Raw genomic sequence first — 17,915 nt, 5'->3', positions numbered from 1 at the left:
CTTAGAAAGTAATAGAACTAGACGAAAAAAATCAATAAAGACATAAAGTATCAGAACAATAAAAAAATAAAATAAAAAATAAAAATACAGCCACAATACCATTTCACATCTAAAATAAATAATTCTTTACTATCATCCTTTTTTAAAAAGATTTTCTTTATTTTAGAGAGCTAGCAAGCATGCCTGCATGAGCAGGGGGAGGGGCAAGGGGGAAGGAGAGAGACAAGCAGACTCCATGCTGAGCTTGGAACCTGAGGTGGGGCTCAATCTCACAACCCTGAGATCATGACTTAAACTGAAATCAATAGCCGGATGCTTAACTGAGCCACCCAGGCGCCCCTACTATTATCTTTTTGAACCTGACCTTCCATGAGCTAGTAGAAAAAGAATTTGTCTAGTTTTAAAACTTTTATTCTGCAACTTAAAATCCTATCAATGGTTGAAGTAAAACATTAACATAAATTAAATCCAATGTATGCCAGACAAAAAGTATAGTACATAAGAAAAGAGTTTTATATCAGATGCACCTTTGTAATATGATGGTTGATTCTGGACCATCCAGAGAAGCAGCTATAGTTACCCATATTCAACATAATGCTAAGAAGGAAAAGATCCTAGTGAGAAAACTCTATCCCAGGAATAATTCATGACCATTGCACCTTGATAATTCTACAACATGTGCAGAGACTCTCCTATGTGGACTTGACGTGGCCAAAGAGAAATGCTCCTTGGTTTAGGAGACAGCATCTTGGAGAGAAATGTAATAGAAAGCTTTCCAGGGATCAACAAATTCATCATCTCCTAACAATTTCAGATAACATGAAATGCTGCCTTCAAAGGAAACCTGTAAAGTATTGCCAGTGAACCTAAAATCTAGAATAGAGAACTGCCAAGTCTTGGGATTAAACATGTAAATTTATTTCTTCACCATGAAGCTAGTGACTGTGAAAGCTATAGAAGAATGCTGGAGAAACTGATCATGACTATTTACAGGTCCTGGTTTTCTCCCCCTATGATTTAAAATGTGTTTTTAAAAGAAAAATGGAATGTATGATAAAGACTTGGAAGAACACATTTGGTGGGAGACTCATCTGCATAATAAAAAAATGAGGAAACAGCGTGCTTGAAAGTGAGGTTTATAGGTGACAAAATTCTCTCAATGAAATTATAAAACAGTACTCTACAAAAGACAAGTAAATGATATAACATAGAAGACTGAGCTACTTGAAGTTAGAGATCAGACATTAATTTTTATATTCCTTGTATCTTATAAAGCACTTAAACTAGTTAAGTGTATCAGTGAGGACTGGATGCAGCTGCAAATGACAGAAGAAACAAAAATATCAATACATGACTTTATTTCTCAGTTATAAGAAAGAAGTCTGGGCATTTGAGAGGTCACATGAGAGCTCTACAAAGTTATCATGGATCCAAACTTGTCCATCTTACTGTTCTATTATCCTTAGTATAACCCTTGTGCTCATGGTCCAAACTAGCTGCTGGAGCACCAGGTATCACATCCACATTCCAAGCAGCAAGATGAAGGAAAAAGAAGTCTGGGCTACTCCTTCTTAAATCTTTTAGGAACACCCACATATCACTGAGTAGAATATATTCACTTGGCCACACCTACATGCAAGAGAGGCTGGGAAATGTAATGTTTTACCTGGGGCCATGTGCCATACTAAAGGAAAAGGGGAAAGTGTTGGGAAGCAACTCTCAGTTTTTGTCATGGAACTCAATAGAGATCTTTATTCTAAATCAATAGTGAAGGAGAAAATTATCAGATCCAACTACAATAATACTAGAATAGTAACTATTATTTGCTGGGTTTAAATAATGTGCCAAGCACTATGCTAGATGCTTTAGATCATCTTGGGTAATAAACATCACAGCCATGAAGGTATAGATATAATTAGCCTGATTTTACAGATGAGAAAACTGAGTCTCAGAGAAGTTGAGGAACTTGTTGAAGGTCACATAGCTACTGAATGGAAGAGCCATGATATAAACCCAGGTCTACCTAGTTCCAAAGTCTGTTCTGTAAAAAATCTTTATTCCTTGATGTGGTCCATGTACCAGCAGCCTCAGAATTACCTGGAAGCTTGCCAAAAAAAAAGCAAGCAAACAAAACAAAGAATTTTGGACCCCACCCCAAACTGCCAAATGCAAATCAGCGATTTCACAAGTTCCCAAGTTATAAGTCTATTAAAGTTGGACAAGCATCACTCTCTGCCATTCTACCATGAATATATCAGACCTCACTGATAATAAAGTTTGCCTTTAGTCTTAGGAAAAGAATTTCAGTCTGTTATTTTTCAGTGTGAGTTTATATGATAATGTTAATTCCTCGCATAGGATTAGCAGATAGGGAAATAATTTCCAAATTACATGGAAATTACATTAGTTCAGGTATGATTCCTTTCCCTGGCACATTAACTTTTTGCCCCCATCATGTTAAAGCAAAGCACATTAACACAGCTGAGGCCATGGAGGACACAGGACTGTACATGATGCCCATTCACTTCGAGTCAGCTCTTGGCTCAGTTTAGCTACAAGCTGTGTCTCTGAAGTGCTTACTGCTAGTTTCCTTTATCTCTGTGCATTTTGCCCCCATCTCATAACTCAGCAGCTTCTACCTTCCCTTACACCTCTTCCAACAAGCCACCTTCATCTTCTTTTTAGGAAAAGCACTATATTTACTGTATGACTTCTTTATTAATGGTAATTTAACATGTCTTTTTTAAGTTTGCAAGGATTTTTCATTAAGATGTTACCATTTTTGTCAGTTGTATAGGATTTAAGAGATCTACCCAACCATATTTTCTTCCAAATTGCCCTACTATTTTTAGTAAGCAGTTAGGCAGAATGAAAGGAACAAAGTATATGGTGTTACAACAACGAAAATGCCTGCATCCTGCAATGGCTAGAGGAGTTCAGAGGAAACACTATCCATCTGCTTTTGAATAAACACTTAGTCTCAAAGGTGCAGCAGGATGCACAGAAGAGATGATGGGTTTGAAAACAGAAGAAAGGCATCAAAATAGTCACTGACAAAAGCTCCCAGCTTAAGAGTTAAAACTGCTCTTAGCACTGAAATACAGTTAGCATGATGAAATTTTCTGAGAAAAGTCTAAGTAATTAGCATAGACCCTGACCCAGCTTCTGCATCTGCAGCATTCCCTGGCTTCAACCTTAATCCTTGACAAACTCACAGTCCCACCTGGCCCACAGACCTGCAGATCCCTGGGCCTGCTCTGGCCCCTTGTGATTCTTCTTTGCCTACCTGCCTGAGCAGACCTTTAGTACACCTGGACAGAGATATTTGCAGCCCCTCTCCAGAGCACAATACTGACTCAAACCCACATGCCCAAAGCTGAGCATGTGGCTATGAATAGGATCTACCATTTCTGTGACTTACAAAACCCTCTCTCACACCCCATCACCAGTCATTTACTTAATATCTAAGCATATTAAGAATTGATATTTCAATGTTTTGTCCATCTGCTTCTTATATAACTTGTCTGATTATAAGATTTTTGACTAGGACTGTTGTCCTTAAAATGCATTTTATTTTTGATCAAAATATTACAGTCTCTTTTAGAGATAAAAAGGATATTGTTGATAAGAAGAGCCGGAATCTACAATTGTCTTTTCAGTTACTTTCTGTCCATTTCTCTGCCCTAGCTCCAAATCTTAAAGAGGTTATTCACTCTTTCTGGATTTTCTTTAATCAGGTTTAGAGGTCTCATGCAACAAATATTTTACACTTTGATTTTTCTTTATTTAAAGAAGATTTTTTAAAATTCTGGTGCAGAATGTTCAATACTCACCCATTACTAACATTGAAATACTCCTGAAAATCTATCCATCTGCCTTATTTCTCTCCTAATGCAATGCATCCTACTTAATATATACATATATATATAAAATTAATTGTTTTTTAAAATTTGGGAATTCAGAGGAACAAGTCTACAAAATTGTGTGTAAGTCTTAAGTAACTCTGCTACTATCAGTTGGTCGTCTTTTTCTGTAACAAGTTTTTTATTCCACATTAAGTCTCAGTTGTGTGTGTATGCATGGGTGTGTGCATGTCATTGTGAAACAAGACAGAAATAAGATTTTTATTCCACATTAAGTCTCAGTTGTGTGTGTATGCATGGGTGTGTGCATGTCATTGTGAAATAAGACAGAAAGAACACAGCTGCTTTCATAAACATACTCAGACAGTGATCGTCCCAAATCAGACAAGTAATCAACTAAGTAATAAGAAAAGAAAAGCTGACCATTTTCAACTAAAGGAAGAGTAAAGCTATAATTTAAATCAGTCCTGTCATGGTTTCAGTCAAACAAATTCACAATTATTAAAATTAACATATGCAGATTCATCAAATAAGTATTTCCAGGTAAAGGAGATGTTGACTGCAGCTAACTTCTGTAACAAGAAAAGTTAACTTGACATTTTAGTACAAGGAGATGAATGAATATGTTGATAGGATGGGACTTTGAGCCAGAACAGAACATATACCTTGTTCAAAAGAATCAAATCCAGCAGATGTAGGGGACTAGGGCTGTATGTGAAGAAACTATATAAAATCCATGAAAGGGAATGTGGGCTTGGGTGGAGATCTAATGGCTAAAAATAAAAATAGTTCCAGAGAAAATAAGTGATAGTACCTTGGGAATTCAGTACTGGAGGGAGAGAGGGAGGGGGAGGAGAAGGGGGGGGAGAGAAAGAAAGAGTGAGGGAGAAAAGGAGGGGAGGGGGGAGAGGGAGATAAATTTTCAAATTGGTCATAGAGCAAGTATAGTTAAGAGGGACATTTAGAATATCCAGGTATTTTTAATGTTCTTAAAAAGTTGGATATCTGATAAATATTTGCCCTACTTTGCTTGCTATTTCATTGCTCAGAAAGTAGAAGGAACAAGAATAATAGCCACAATTTACTGAGTAATTACTCAGTTCCAAGCATTATGTTGTGTGCTTTGTATATATGATCTCATTTAATTCTTTCAAAAATCATGAAAATTATTATCCCCATACAGGCAGTAATTGGTAAGGCCATCTTGTAAAGCCCTGAAATTTGGGGCGGGGAGGGGATCTATTTTATAGTAATAGTGTTACCCTAAATAATACAGAGGATCAGGGAAGACTCTCTTGAGGAAGCGACTGTGGAACTAAGATGTAAAAGATTAAGAACTAGACCAAGGGGAGGGTATGGAAATGCAAGACTGTTTTAAGCACAGGGAATAGCCAGTGCAAAAATCTTGAGGCAGAAGTGCTCATAGTGTACTTGATGATTTAAAAAGTGGAGTGACTGGAGCACTGTGAGAAAGCCGGGGAGCAGGCAGCAGAGGAAGCTAGAGCAGGAGGCAGGGCTACATCAAGTATTCTGGGTAATAGCCTGAAAACTATGGAAAAGTTTTTAGAAAGGGAGGGGAGTGATTAGACATGTGTTTTGCAAAGGTTCCTTAGACTGCATTGCAGGAAAGTGATTAATTGAAGGAAGACAAGAGTGGGAGTAGAGAGACCAGTTAAGGAGGCCACTGAGAGAATGGAGACTTGATGGTAGGATAGACAACGAACAAAAGAAAACAAAACTAACTTCATATAACCCTCCTCCCATCTGCTCTGTCTCAGTGTATGGCTCCCCAGTCCAGTCCATCTAATCCTTGCAATTAAGTCCCAAACCAGAGTTGCAAAGATGCCTAGCTATCACATCTTTGCAACTCCCTCTATCACAACCTCATAAAGAATCGGTTACCAATTCCTATTGGTTTTATTTCCTTTAAAAAAAACAAAAACAACCCACAAAAGAACACAAATTTACACCCGGGCATTTACTCTAGTCCTCTCCAATATGCCTGGATAGTCTTTCTAAAATGAAGAAGCCTCCATTAGTGTCCAGACACATGACTTTCTTTTTTTCCCCTCTATCCCTATCCTGTTCTCTACTGCCATGGGACTTCTGCACATCCTGTTCTCTCTTCTTGGGAACTCACGTCCACATCCTAGCTCCACATCAATTCCTCAAGGAAGACCTTCTCTTCCACTCCAAACTTGCCCACTTTTCGGTCTCCTTGTACATTTGGCGTTTTATGTGGCACAAGTATTTCTAAAAATTCCTCCCTAGCTATACCGAAAGCTTCATGAAGGCAGGTACTATCTCTTCCGTATTCATCATTATGCCCCAGATCCTAGCTATCGCAATATATGGTTCGGAGAAGACTATGTATAAATATAGGTTGACTCAATGAACCCCTAGATTTTATGGAGCTTAAGGGTTTTATGTTATCTTCGTCACTATGGAACCATTAAAATGAATTTTTTTTGTGCACAACAAAAAAAACTCAGATACTTTCATGCCACTGGCAAGCGCTGCGCGTGCGCTGTCTCCCTGGTCCGCAGCGCTCGAAGACCCTCTGGCAAGAGAATCACCTTTGCGCTTGCTCAGTTCGGGGCTGCACAACCAGAGGGCGGGGGGGCCAAAGAAAAGGAAATGGTCAATGCGCCTGCGTCGCTCCTTCTAGGGCTTAGGCTGGTTGCGCAGGCGCATAGGTACCATTTTTGACCGTAAACATCCTGCCGATTTGAACCGAGGATTTGGGCGGCAGGAAGAGCCGCGGCGTAACGGCAGCCATCTTGTTTGTTTGAGTGAATCGGAAAGGAGGCGGTGGCTGTGGCGGCGGCGGGAGCTGCTCCGAAGCTACACCTCACAGGGGCTCCCCCCCTTTCCCCGCCCCCTCCCCCGACCCTTTTCCCCTCCCCAGGCCACCCAACCCGCCCAGCTCCCGGCGGAGAGCAAGGTAAGATACTCGGCCAGCCCCTCTTATCCTCGGGCTTCCTCCGCCTACCCCTTCCCTGCCGTCTTGCAGTCTAGGACCCGGACTCTGGGGGGGCGGGGAAGCGAGGGAGAAGAGCACTCGCCGCGCCCCGGGATGGTGGCCGTGCTGCCACCGTCCGAGCTCCGGAACGGCAGCGCCGCCCGCCCAGGCCTCTTCCCCCGGGCCCGCCCTCGGCCAGGACCCGCGCAGCCTGGGCCCGCATTATCGCTTGTTCGGTAACAAATGGTTCTGGTCCGTTCCAAGGCCGAAAAGCCGTTACTCCGCCAGTCCCTCGGGAGCCGCCTCTCCCGGGGGAGGTAGAGGAAACCCTGGGCCGCGGAGGGAGAGGCAGAGGTTTGAACGAGCCCGCTCTGGGCACTGGGCCGCCTACTCCGGTAAAAATGGCTGTCTAGGAAGACGCGGGGCGGGAGGAGGCGGCGGGTCGACGCCCGCGATGGCAGCTCGAAGGGGCAGCAACCGTTCGCAGAGCTTGGGTTCGGGGGTCGGAGACGTGCGGGCCTTGCCCTTGCGGGCGCTGTGAACCCACATCACTGCGGCGGGCGCCTCTCCAGGGACTGCTGCTGCTCTCCCTCTCCTTTTTTAAACGAAAAATTTTACGTTGGGAATATTACGTATTGGACAGAGCAGTAGAAAACCCGACCAAGGGAAGTTGCTTCTGATTCTAAGGAAATTAGCATAATTGGTTCCCCCCCCCCGCCCCGAGTTTTCTAATGATTAGGGGTATTGAGTGTTTTGATACTGATGTAGAGACGCTTTGGGAAGGTGTGTGTTTCTGACAAATGCTTGACGTCTTTTTGCTCGCCGGGAAAGGCTTTGCGATTGATCTGCTGTGATAGAGTGGGGTGACACTGTCTATTTGTGCTGCCATACCTAGCGGCCTTCTTCAAATTTGAAAGAAGGAAACACTGGAGGGTTTGTCTGCCCACCCTATGATTTGTAAGGCCGTCTTAAGCGTTCAAAAACGCGCTTGTGTTTTTAAGGCTTTCTGGTAAAGGCCTGTGTTTATCGGCTCTCTTTGCAAGCGAAAGTTAATATTTGCTCTTATAATGCTGTTTAGAATCACCACTGAAATCCAGAAAAAAATTCTTATTTTCATAAAATGAATGCAAATGCCAGTGACCTGTGTGAGTCGGCAGAATTTTGGAGACGGGCTGGAGAAGCTTTCCTAAGTTGTAGAGTCATTAAATACCCTTTTTTTAATGTTGGAGGCATCTCATAATTATCTTTCAAAAGACACTGATGAGGACGTATACCATATCCAGTGATTAAATTATTTAACAGTTCGTAAATGGTTGAGGTGACAGCAGTGCATAACTAATGGACATAGTGTTTTTTATACAAAGTTAGACTTAACATTGGTAGAGTGTAACCTAATTTACTTTTTTTGTTGTTTATAAAGACAACGCATTAGTACACTCTAGAATTAAGTTTTCCACTTAGAGTGGCATATGTTTAAAGTATTCTTAAAGTTGATTATTTCTTTCCTGATGAATTTTTATTTATTGGAACACATATTCTGAGAAATTTTATCTTTTACAGTTTTGTGCAGAAGGGAAATTTCTAATTTTTGAGAAATACAGTTTTGTGTTATTTGTTTAAATGTGATGTCAGGTTGTTAGGCATAATCATGTTGACCTGTATATGCTTTGCTGTGAGATTTTCTTCAGAGTTATTGTTTATTTACATCTGCAGTGGGATTGTGTTGGTTTGCTGTTCTATTTCATTCTCATAATCCTGTTTTGTAAATATCCTCGTTTTATAGATGTGAAAGCTAAGACTCAAATGTTAAGTAACTTTTAACCCTTACTAACCAACTAACGAAGGAGCAGAATTTGAATCTAGGACCTTCTGATTGTAAATCTCTTGTTCAAAGAATGTTAGTACCAAAAGGGTGGGGAACTCTAGTGTGCAGGGTTGGAAATAGCTTCTATTACTGAGACACTCCCCAACCCCAAGAGATACATTCTTCCACGAGTTAGGTATAGATGTTTTCCAAGGTTAGTAAATCCCTGACTTTCAATCTTCCAGGTGTTTATAGTTTATGAAAATGAACCACACAGACTAAGCAGCTTGACTTGCCAGTTAATGGCAAAGGAGGATTGTGTCTTGACTTCCAATATAATAGCACTTAGAGTACGTGATATTTGTGTATGTTCCAAGTTAAACAGTACAAAAAGGTTGGTCTCACTTTCCCAGCAGACCGACTTTCCAAAGGGTAACCAGTGTCATCAGTTTCATTTGTACACCACAGATATTTTATGCAAGTGCATTAAATATGTTATAGAGAGCCCTCCTTTTTATTTATTTATTTATTTAAAGATTTTATTTATTTATTTGAGAGAGAGAGAATGAGAGGGAGGAGGGTCAGAGGGAGAAGCAGACTCCCCGCCGAGCAGGGAGCCCGATGCGGGACTCGATCCCGGGACTCCAGGATCATGACCTGAGCCAAAGGCAGTCACCCAACCAACTGAGCCACCCAGGCGCCCGCCCTCCTTTTTTTTTTAAATACATATATGTATATCAGTGTTTAAGGCTTCATGGAATTCTGTTATATGGGTGTATTAATTTGTTAAAAGATGCTAATTAGCAGCTAGGTAAGTTATTTCTAGTATTTTGCCGTTAAAAGTCATGCTGGCAGGGCAACGCAGTGTTGCGGTTAGAGGTGTGGGTTCTGAAATTCAAGTTTCCACTTGCATTAATGCTAGTGACCTTTGGCACATTGTCCTCTCCTTTTCTCTGTTTTCCAGTCTGTAAAATGGGCCAGTACTTATACGACTGTCATGAAGATGGACACACAGAATTCTTAGATCTTAGTGAGATTTTTTAAGAATTTTTTGTTGTTACTAATATTTTACATTTCTCTGTATATCTTTGGCATTATTACTGGAAGTGCAGTTTCTGGTTTAAAAGTATGAGTGTTTGAGGGGCGCCTGGGTGGCTCAGTTGGTTAAGCGACTGCCTTCGGCTCAGGTCATGATCCTGGAGTCCCGGGATCGAGTCCCGCATCGGGCTCCCTGCTGCTGTCAGCAGGGAGTCTGCTTCTCCCTCTGACCCTCCCCCCTCTCATGTACTCGCTCTCTCTCATTCTCTCTCTCTCAAATAAATAAATAAAATCTTTAAAAAAAATAAAATTAAAAGTATGAGTGTTTGAGATTTTCATAAGATGTTGGCAAATTGCCCTTGAGAAGGTCATACCAATTTATACAACCATTGTCCTGCCCTATTTTCTAATAGATAAGTGAAATATCATAATTCATATTGCAAAAACATGAAATTACTTTTTAGGATATATTGAAAAAAGTTTGCTGCTTTAGAAAAAAATGAGAAATCATGAAATTGCTAAGCTATGGTATGGGACCAAATGCAGGCTTTATGCTAAGATCTTTTGCAAAGGATTAACATAGATCTACAGAAATTCAAATCTACAGAGATTAATCAACTTTTTTTAAGATTGGTTAAGTATAGTAATACTAAGGAAAAAGATTGTTTAAAAGCAATGATTACACTCTCTCCTTATTTTGATATAAGCCAGTAGTTGATCCACCACTGTGCTTCAGGCTTCCTTTAGTTATTAGGGTGATTTCCTCTTGCTAATTGTTTCGCAGAGTAATTTTAGCACCACTCTGCTTTAGTTACCCCCATACCATGCCAAGAAAACATCTATTTAGGAATCTCTGCCTCCACATAGCTGGGATATTTTAGGCATGGTACTCTGACTAGGAGCTTAAGTCCTGGCCATGAGCTACTGACACCTGTTGAAAAGCGCCAGTAGTTTTAATTTCTAAAATCTCCAGAATTTTTTACGTGTGTCGATTATGAGATCACTTGGTGTATCTCAGTTCCTTATTCATTAAGCACGTATTTAGTAGTTGACATGCGGCAGGCAATATTCTAAGAGCTAAATATTAAGATTTTTATTGGAACACAGCTATCTTCAGTGAAACTTGGGACTTCTTGTGTATGACAGTGATGGTATTTCTAAGAACACACTGACATATTGAATTTCTACAAAATCCTGTAGACTTTATAGTGCTGGGGATGCAGCTTAATTTTCACGCTAACAAACATTTAGGCTTAAAGTAAAAGCACTGCTTTGCAACATAGGTTCTTTGATTATGGGAAGCATATTTTGAACTATAAAATACTGCTGAGCAAGACATAAGATACACTTGAAGTGTTATTATTTAATTCTTCTACCTTAGAGTGTTTGATCTGAATTCTTCCTAGTTTCGTATTCCTTAGTTCTTTTCTTAATTTCACGTTTGAGAGAAAGAGTTCCCAACATTGGGCAATTGATGAAGCCTTTTTTTTTTTCCCCTTTGGAGACAGTTTTCCTAGTGTAAATTAATGATCCCCTGGGAGCATCTGGTTCAGCAAATGAGAATTTCAGAACCCTATGCTATTAAGTGATGGAAAATGGAGAGGAGGCAAACCTAACTGAATTACTTTTGCACCTCCACACATTCAAACATTTTTGACAGGCGTGAAGTCTCTTGCCTGTGATATGTTTAATATATATTTTCTGTACATCACTGGAAAGAATGGGCACAGTTTTTAATTCAAAGTACAGTAAGCAAAATTCTCATTTTAAAATTTACAGTCTCTTTGTAAAAACATGAAAATAAGAGTTTACTTTGGATTTCTTTTTTTAAGCTAATTCAAAAAGGAATTTTTATTCCCACTAGCAGTGTATAAGAGATAAAGCTTCTGTATATCCTCACTGGACTTTGGTGTTGCCATTATTTTTTATTTTAGGTCTTATAATAGATGTGCAGTGATCTCTCATGGGTCTAAATGTGCATTTTCTTAATGACTGGTGATGGTGAGCATCTTTTCTTGTTCTTATTTGACGTTGTCATATCCTTTTCTGTGAAATTTCTTTTGTTCATTTTCTAATTAGATTTTTTTACTTGAGTTTTTAGAATTCTTTATTCTGGATCCAGGTCCCTGTCAGATATGTCATTTTCAAACTTTTTCCCCTGTTGTACCTTTACATTCTCAGCTCTTTCATAGAACAAAATTTCTTAATTTGATGAAGTTCAGTTCATTGGGTGTTTTTCCTTTATGGGACATGTTTTTGGTGTCCTTTCTAAAAACTTACTGGGGCGCCAGGGTGGCTCAGTCAGTTAAGCGTCTGCCTTCCGCTCATGTCATGATCCCAGGGGCCTACTCACTGGGGAGTCTGCTTCTCTCTCTGTCTCTCATTCTCTCTCTCAAAAAAATAAATACACTTACCAAGCTTTAGGTATACCAAAGGTTTTTCCCCTCTGGTTTTTTTCTAAAAATTTTAAACTTTTACATTTAATTCTATGATTTATTTTGAATTACTTTTCATATAATGTGTGAGGTTTGGATCAGGGTTCTTTTTTTCCCCCGCCCGTGGTTGATGTCCAATCACCCAAGCATTATTTGTTGAAAAGACTATCCTTTCACCTTTGTCAAGTTTCATCTTTGTGAAAAATCAGGTGGACTTATTTATGTGGATTTCTGGGTTCCCTGCCCTGTTTCATTGATCTGTGTGTTTTTCTGTCTGCCAAACAATGTTGACTTTGTAGCTATGTAAATCTTGAAATTGGTTAGACAAATTCATCTCATTATATTCTTTTTTAAAAAATATAGTTTTAGCTATTCTCATTCCTTTGTCTTTCCATGTAAATTTTACAAAAATCTTATGAATGGCTATAAAGAAAACTCACTAGGATTTTGATAGGCGTTATGTTAAAGTTTCTTTTAAAACTAAACATACACTTATCATGCTGCCCAACAGTCATACGTCAGGACGTTTGTCCCAGAGAAATGAAAACTCTGTTCACTAAAAGTCTATATACACAGATATTTATAGTAGCTTTATTTGAAACAGCCTTGAGCTGGAAACAACCAAATATCCTTCAATAGGTGATTGACAAAGCGAATAGTGGTATATCCATCTCATGGAATGCTACCCTGTGATAAAAAGGAGCATACTATTGATACATGCAATAACGTGGGTGGATCTCAAAGAGTGTTAGATGGCTGAATCCAAAAGGTCACATATTGTATGATTCCATTTATATAACATTCTCAAAATGACAAAATTAGAGATGAAGAACAGAGTGGTGGTTGCTGGGGCTTAAGAATGGTAGAGAGGAAGGAATGGGTGTGAAATTTAAAAGGATAGGAGAGGGAGAGCTTTGTGTTGATGAATTAGTTTTGCATTTTATTCCCTCACAGTGGTGGTTACACAGATCTGCACATGCGATAAAATGGCATAGAATTATACATACACATTGTACCAGTGTCACTGTCCTGGTTTTGATACTGTATGTAAGGTGTCACCATTGGGGGAAACTGGTTAAAGGGTAAGTGGGACCTCTCTGTACTATTTCTGGGACTCCTGTGAATCTATAATTATTTCAAGATCAAAAATGTTTTAAAAATGTTTAAGTACTTTTCATGTGCTACGGGTGTGCTTGAATTTATTTCTGTAAAAACATGACATATCTTCTAGTCCTAGGCATTTTAGAAAAAAATTCATCTGGCAAAATAGATTTTTTTAATCTTCTGTGAAAGAGGGAAAGTAAATAATATAAGGGAACTATCAACACAGGAAATATAGGAAACATGCACAGTTAATGTGCTCTGCAAGCTGGAGTTTTTAAGCTGCTTTTTTTTTCTTATGTATTTATACATAGCTTGCTGAAAGAAAAATAAAATGTGAATAACGCTTATATTTCTAAGGCTGTTTCAGTCATAAGATAAATGTTACACTGTGTCATTATCCTGAATATAGTATTTAAATTATGGACAAGTGCTTTTCAAGTTCCTGAGTTGGGAAAAATATATATATAATACGTTTTAAGCCTCAGCTTTTCTAAACTACTTACCTGGAAAATGGGGCCAACCCACCTGCTTATCTTTATTTGGTACAATATGAAATGCTTATTATTACAGTGCTTGTCATGAGATAGCAGTTATTGTATAAAGCATCTAGCTGAGTATTAGTTGTTAATGGGGTTCTGAAAAATGGAAATTTACACATTAATTAATATCTGTGCCTGAGTGTTTTTCTTCTTGGACATACTTTTCTTGCCATGAAGAATATATTATCTAGCATTTGGCCAGAGTCAGACTCCACAGTCAGTAATCAGGATAGGAATGGAATGAACAAGAGTTTTCTGGTGACAATTTTTACCAAAAAACAAAACAAAACCCTGGCACTTTTATTTGGAGTATGAAAGTGATTTGGCTCTTTTGTCCCTTTTCCCTTCCGCTCTTAATATTTTGAGATCTTTTTCTTGCGCTCTCAAAACTAAGCAATAGGTGGTTGTTTTTTTAATGTGTATTGTACTTTACTCAAACCTTTCATAGTTCTCATATTTAAAAGAATTGGAAACTTTTATTTTCAGATTTTTTTATATGTCTTGATAAATCCTTGTTTTCATATGGTATTTATATTAACTTTTTTTTCCCTTTCAGGTTTCCTCCTGTTTCATAATCAGCCGGAACAATGTTCTACGCGCACTTTGTCCTCAGTAAGAGAGGGCCTCTGGCCAAAATTTGGCTAGCGGCCCATTGGGATAAGAAGCTAACCAAAGCCCATGTGTTTGAGTGTAATTTAGAGAGCAGTGTAGAGAGTATCATCTCACCAAAGGTATGTTTGATGTTGATATTTTTATTCACTTTATTGATTGTTTATTGATATGTAAAATAGAATTCTGTAAAAACAGCTTTTTAGGTTGACATCTGTGTATACTGGAGGCAAAGAAAAATTTACAGATTATCCATAGTTCCAGTTTGATATGCTATTCCCTTTAAAAATTCTGTAAGTGAACAGATACTTTCATTTGCCAGTTTTCATGGTAGATAAGTATGAGGTCAAGCATTTTATATATGAGGTCAAATATTTTATATTTTGTCTTCCTAGATGTATTTGTACTTAAAATTGTATGTAAGTGTTTCTGATTTGGGAATTTAGAAAATATTCAAAAAAAGGATCCATTAATTGGAAAAGGTTGTAGTGATCAGATCTAATTATCTTATCCACCTAGAAAATAGCATCCATAACGCTTGTTCCTCCTTACCTCCACAGGCCTATTTGCTATTTCTCGAAAATACCCAGCTTTTTGCTGTTTCCTTGAAGATATCCAGCTTTTTCCCTGTCTCAAAACTTTTATAGTTGCTGTGCTCTTCTCCTCAATATTTAATTACTATTTGTCTCCCACTAGAATGGAAGCCTCATGAAAGTCCTTACCTTATCTGCCTTGTTTACTGCTCTATGCCTAGAAGAGCTTTTATTGACATCTTCTGAAACTGTTCTGAAGCAGTGGTTTTCACCCTTGAATTTTATAGTGTAACTGGAAGTAATCCAGGGTTTTTGTGTTACCAAGAAAGGACTTTAGAACACACAGACACAATTACATCTATATTACATCTGTTAACATCAGAGCACTTCATTGAAAAACAGATACATCGACTTCGAAAATATGTATATATATGATGTGTTTTAAAGGTCCTTTCCTGGACTTTGTATTAACACATACATGCACCCATTGTCCTAGATTACAGCTGTCTGGACCAGCATTGGGAGCTACTCTTAGAATTGGCAGTTTGGATGCTGCTGGCTGCCATAGGGTGTTAAAAAGAGTAATCCTTTATTGCTGAAAGAGCAAGGGGGTCTCAAAGGAATAAAGCTGGGATCTAGAAGAGACTTGTTCAGAAAAGTCATGTGGGACAGGATATGTTTTAGGTGAAAAAGTGAAAGTTTGTGATTAGAGCTAAGTTATAAAATTTCCATCTGTCTATGGAATTTTGGCTGGTTTTAGAGTTACAGTTGGTGGAATTTATTGCTATTAAGGATATTTCTGTCATGTTCTTTCTAAGACAATATTAAAATAAAAACTTTACAAACAGGGAAATAGGTGATCTCTGGTCCTACCACCTAGAGAATAGTGTTTTGGTATGCTTTCTAAAACGTGTGTATATTTTTTACACATAATTTTTCTCCTTATCATATGTGTATACAACTGCATTATATGTTTTATAACCAGTCTGCATTCAGAAAAAGGTCTGTTCATAGCTTTATCATCATTTTTAGTGTTGCATTATACAGTGTCATAGTCTCTTATCCACAGAATTTAAATACAAAAAACGGGAACAGACTTGACAGAAATTGAAGTGAGGTCCCTTGTGTATTCATATATTCACTAGAGAATCACTAAGGTGAATGATTATTAGAAACTGCTCTAAATAGATGCTGCTGGGAATGTCTTAATATATATCATAAAGATATCTTAATATATATCATAAAGATAACGCAGTTATCTCTTAAGCTCTGAATTCCAAAACACATTTGGCCCCTAGGATTTAAGCTAAAGGATTATGAACCTGTAATTCATTCTTTTGATTGTACATGATTTATTTTACCAGTCTCTTTTTTGAATAATCTATATTTTTTCCTGATTTTTTGAATTTTAATTCCTCTGGCCCTGTACAGTGTATTAAAATATACAAAGATTTCTCTGGGTAGTAGGACTACAGGTTTATTTTCCTCTTTTTAAAAAATAACCAGTTGAATAAACATTGCTTGCAAAATATTTTGTTCACATCTCTTTTTTGATTTAATTTTTATGTGAAGTTAGAATATATCAAAACCAGTATTGCATAGAGAAGCTTCATGTTCAGTGATCTTTTGTTCACATCTGTAAGTTTTTCCTTAATGTTGACGTTTAGGAATAGAATTGATGGGCCAGGTGATACACTTAAAGATTTCTGATATGGATTCATAGTTTGCTCTATGGGGAGATAGTACCAGTTTGCACTGCTGGTCAGACTGTATGAAAATATAATGTTTTCTACTTTTTATAGGTATGCTTACTGAGGTAAGTGAATGGAAAAAGAAGTTGAGTTGCTTTCTTGAAATTAATGTGTGACTAATCTTTAAGACCTATAAACAAATATTGAGGGTGATTTGGCTTAAAAGGATAACAAATTTTTTCATAGTATGCGCAGAGTACTTTGTACCCTGTTAGGGAGGCTACGAAAGAGTACAAGACAATCTGATAATATGAAGGTATCTGCGAATAGCCACAAAGCAAGGCACATGGTTCAGGAATAATGTAAAAAACTGGGCTGTGTGCGAGAGAAAGAATAACTTATTTTAAAAAACATTTCTACGTGGGTTATTTGATTGATCTTGTTTTATTTTGGTAGAATATAAAGATATTTCCAGAGTGAACTGACCTGAAAATTTCTAATGTTTGCTCTTGGTGTGCAGTTCTTGTTACGGGTGAATGTTGGTGTAGTTGTTTCAAACAAGTGTCAGACATATAGCTCAGTTGCAGCTGTGTTGCCTTCTGCCCCTCTTACCCCCACCCCTCCGTTGGAACAGCCAGTGGTAACCTCTGTAGAGCTTTCTCTGGATATATAGCCTGTTTTCCTTATTACATCTACATGAGCTAGCTCAACAAAAATGGCATACTTCATTTTACCTACTCCTATGTTAAACTCTGAACCAAACTAATATACAAAGAAAGTTTTTGCCCAAACACCACCTTTTTTCAAAGTTGCTAATCCTTTACAAGATAATGGCACCCAGAGGGTTTTAAACCCTTCCTCCTTTCTTAAGGTGCAGTCAGTATTTTAAATTTCCTAAGACCACATCATAAAAGTAGATTCTCTTTTTCCATTAGTTGCAATGTTTTAATTGGGTTTTAGTTTTCATAGGAAGGATTTTTCATATGATAAGTCCTAGATTTGATCATAAATTTATAATTTTAGGTACCTAAGAATTTATATAGCAGTAAATTTCATAATTTATGCTGTAAGTCATGTGAATTTGCCATAAATGTAGAGCCTAAGAGTCATTACAAATAGAATCCTAGGCTGCTGTAGACAATACACCTATAACTTAAAAATACAGTGTTTCATTTTATAAGTAACATAATGTATCAATCATAACTTAATTCCAAATGTATTTGGTTGTAAATGATTAACAGTGATTAACAACTCTGTTCTCTACTTTAGAATATGAGGACTTTTATGGTCTGATTTGGAAAATAGTCTGGGAAAGTTTGAGTTCATGTTGTCTTGTT

At 38.0% G+C, this 17,915-nt stretch overlaps 2 protein-coding genes across 4 annotated transcripts in view; one reads left to right on the top strand and one right to left on the bottom strand.

Moving 5' to 3' along the window:
* Positions 1-7,374, bottom strand: part of LOC115936639 (putative olfactory receptor 2W6) — a 29,517-nt gene extending 22,143 nt beyond the window's left edge. Inside the window, exon 1 of the mRNA XM_081816801.1 lies at positions 7,217-7,374. Coding sequence (XP_081672927.1) covers positions 7,217-7,374 — 158 coding nt within the window. The remainder of the gene's footprint in view (positions 1-7,216) is intronic.
* RAD21 (RAD21 cohesin complex component) overlaps positions 6,619-17,915 on the top strand; it is a 29,006-nt gene continuing 17,709 nt past the window's right edge. Inside the window, exons 1-2 of one of the 3 annotated variants that reach the window (XM_006734289.3) lie at positions 6,619-6,807; positions 14,302-14,476. In XM_006734289.3, coding sequence (XP_006734352.1) covers positions 14,333-14,476 — 144 coding nt within the window. In that variant the 5' untranslated portion in view covers positions 6,619-6,807; positions 14,302-14,332. The other 2 variants (XM_081816424.1, XM_031029221.2) reach the window with 2 other exon arrangements.

Source organism: Leptonychotes weddellii, chromosome 4 (assembly GCF_054177405.1).
Source record: "Leptonychotes weddellii isolate Sample4059 chromosome 4, ASM5417740v2, whole genome shotgun sequence".
Classification (NCBI taxonomy): Eukaryota; Metazoa; Chordata; class Mammalia; order Carnivora; family Phocidae; genus Leptonychotes; species Leptonychotes weddellii.
The sequence above is the reverse complement of the archived record's forward strand: the minus strand, read 5'-3'. Positions and strand labels throughout refer to the sequence as shown.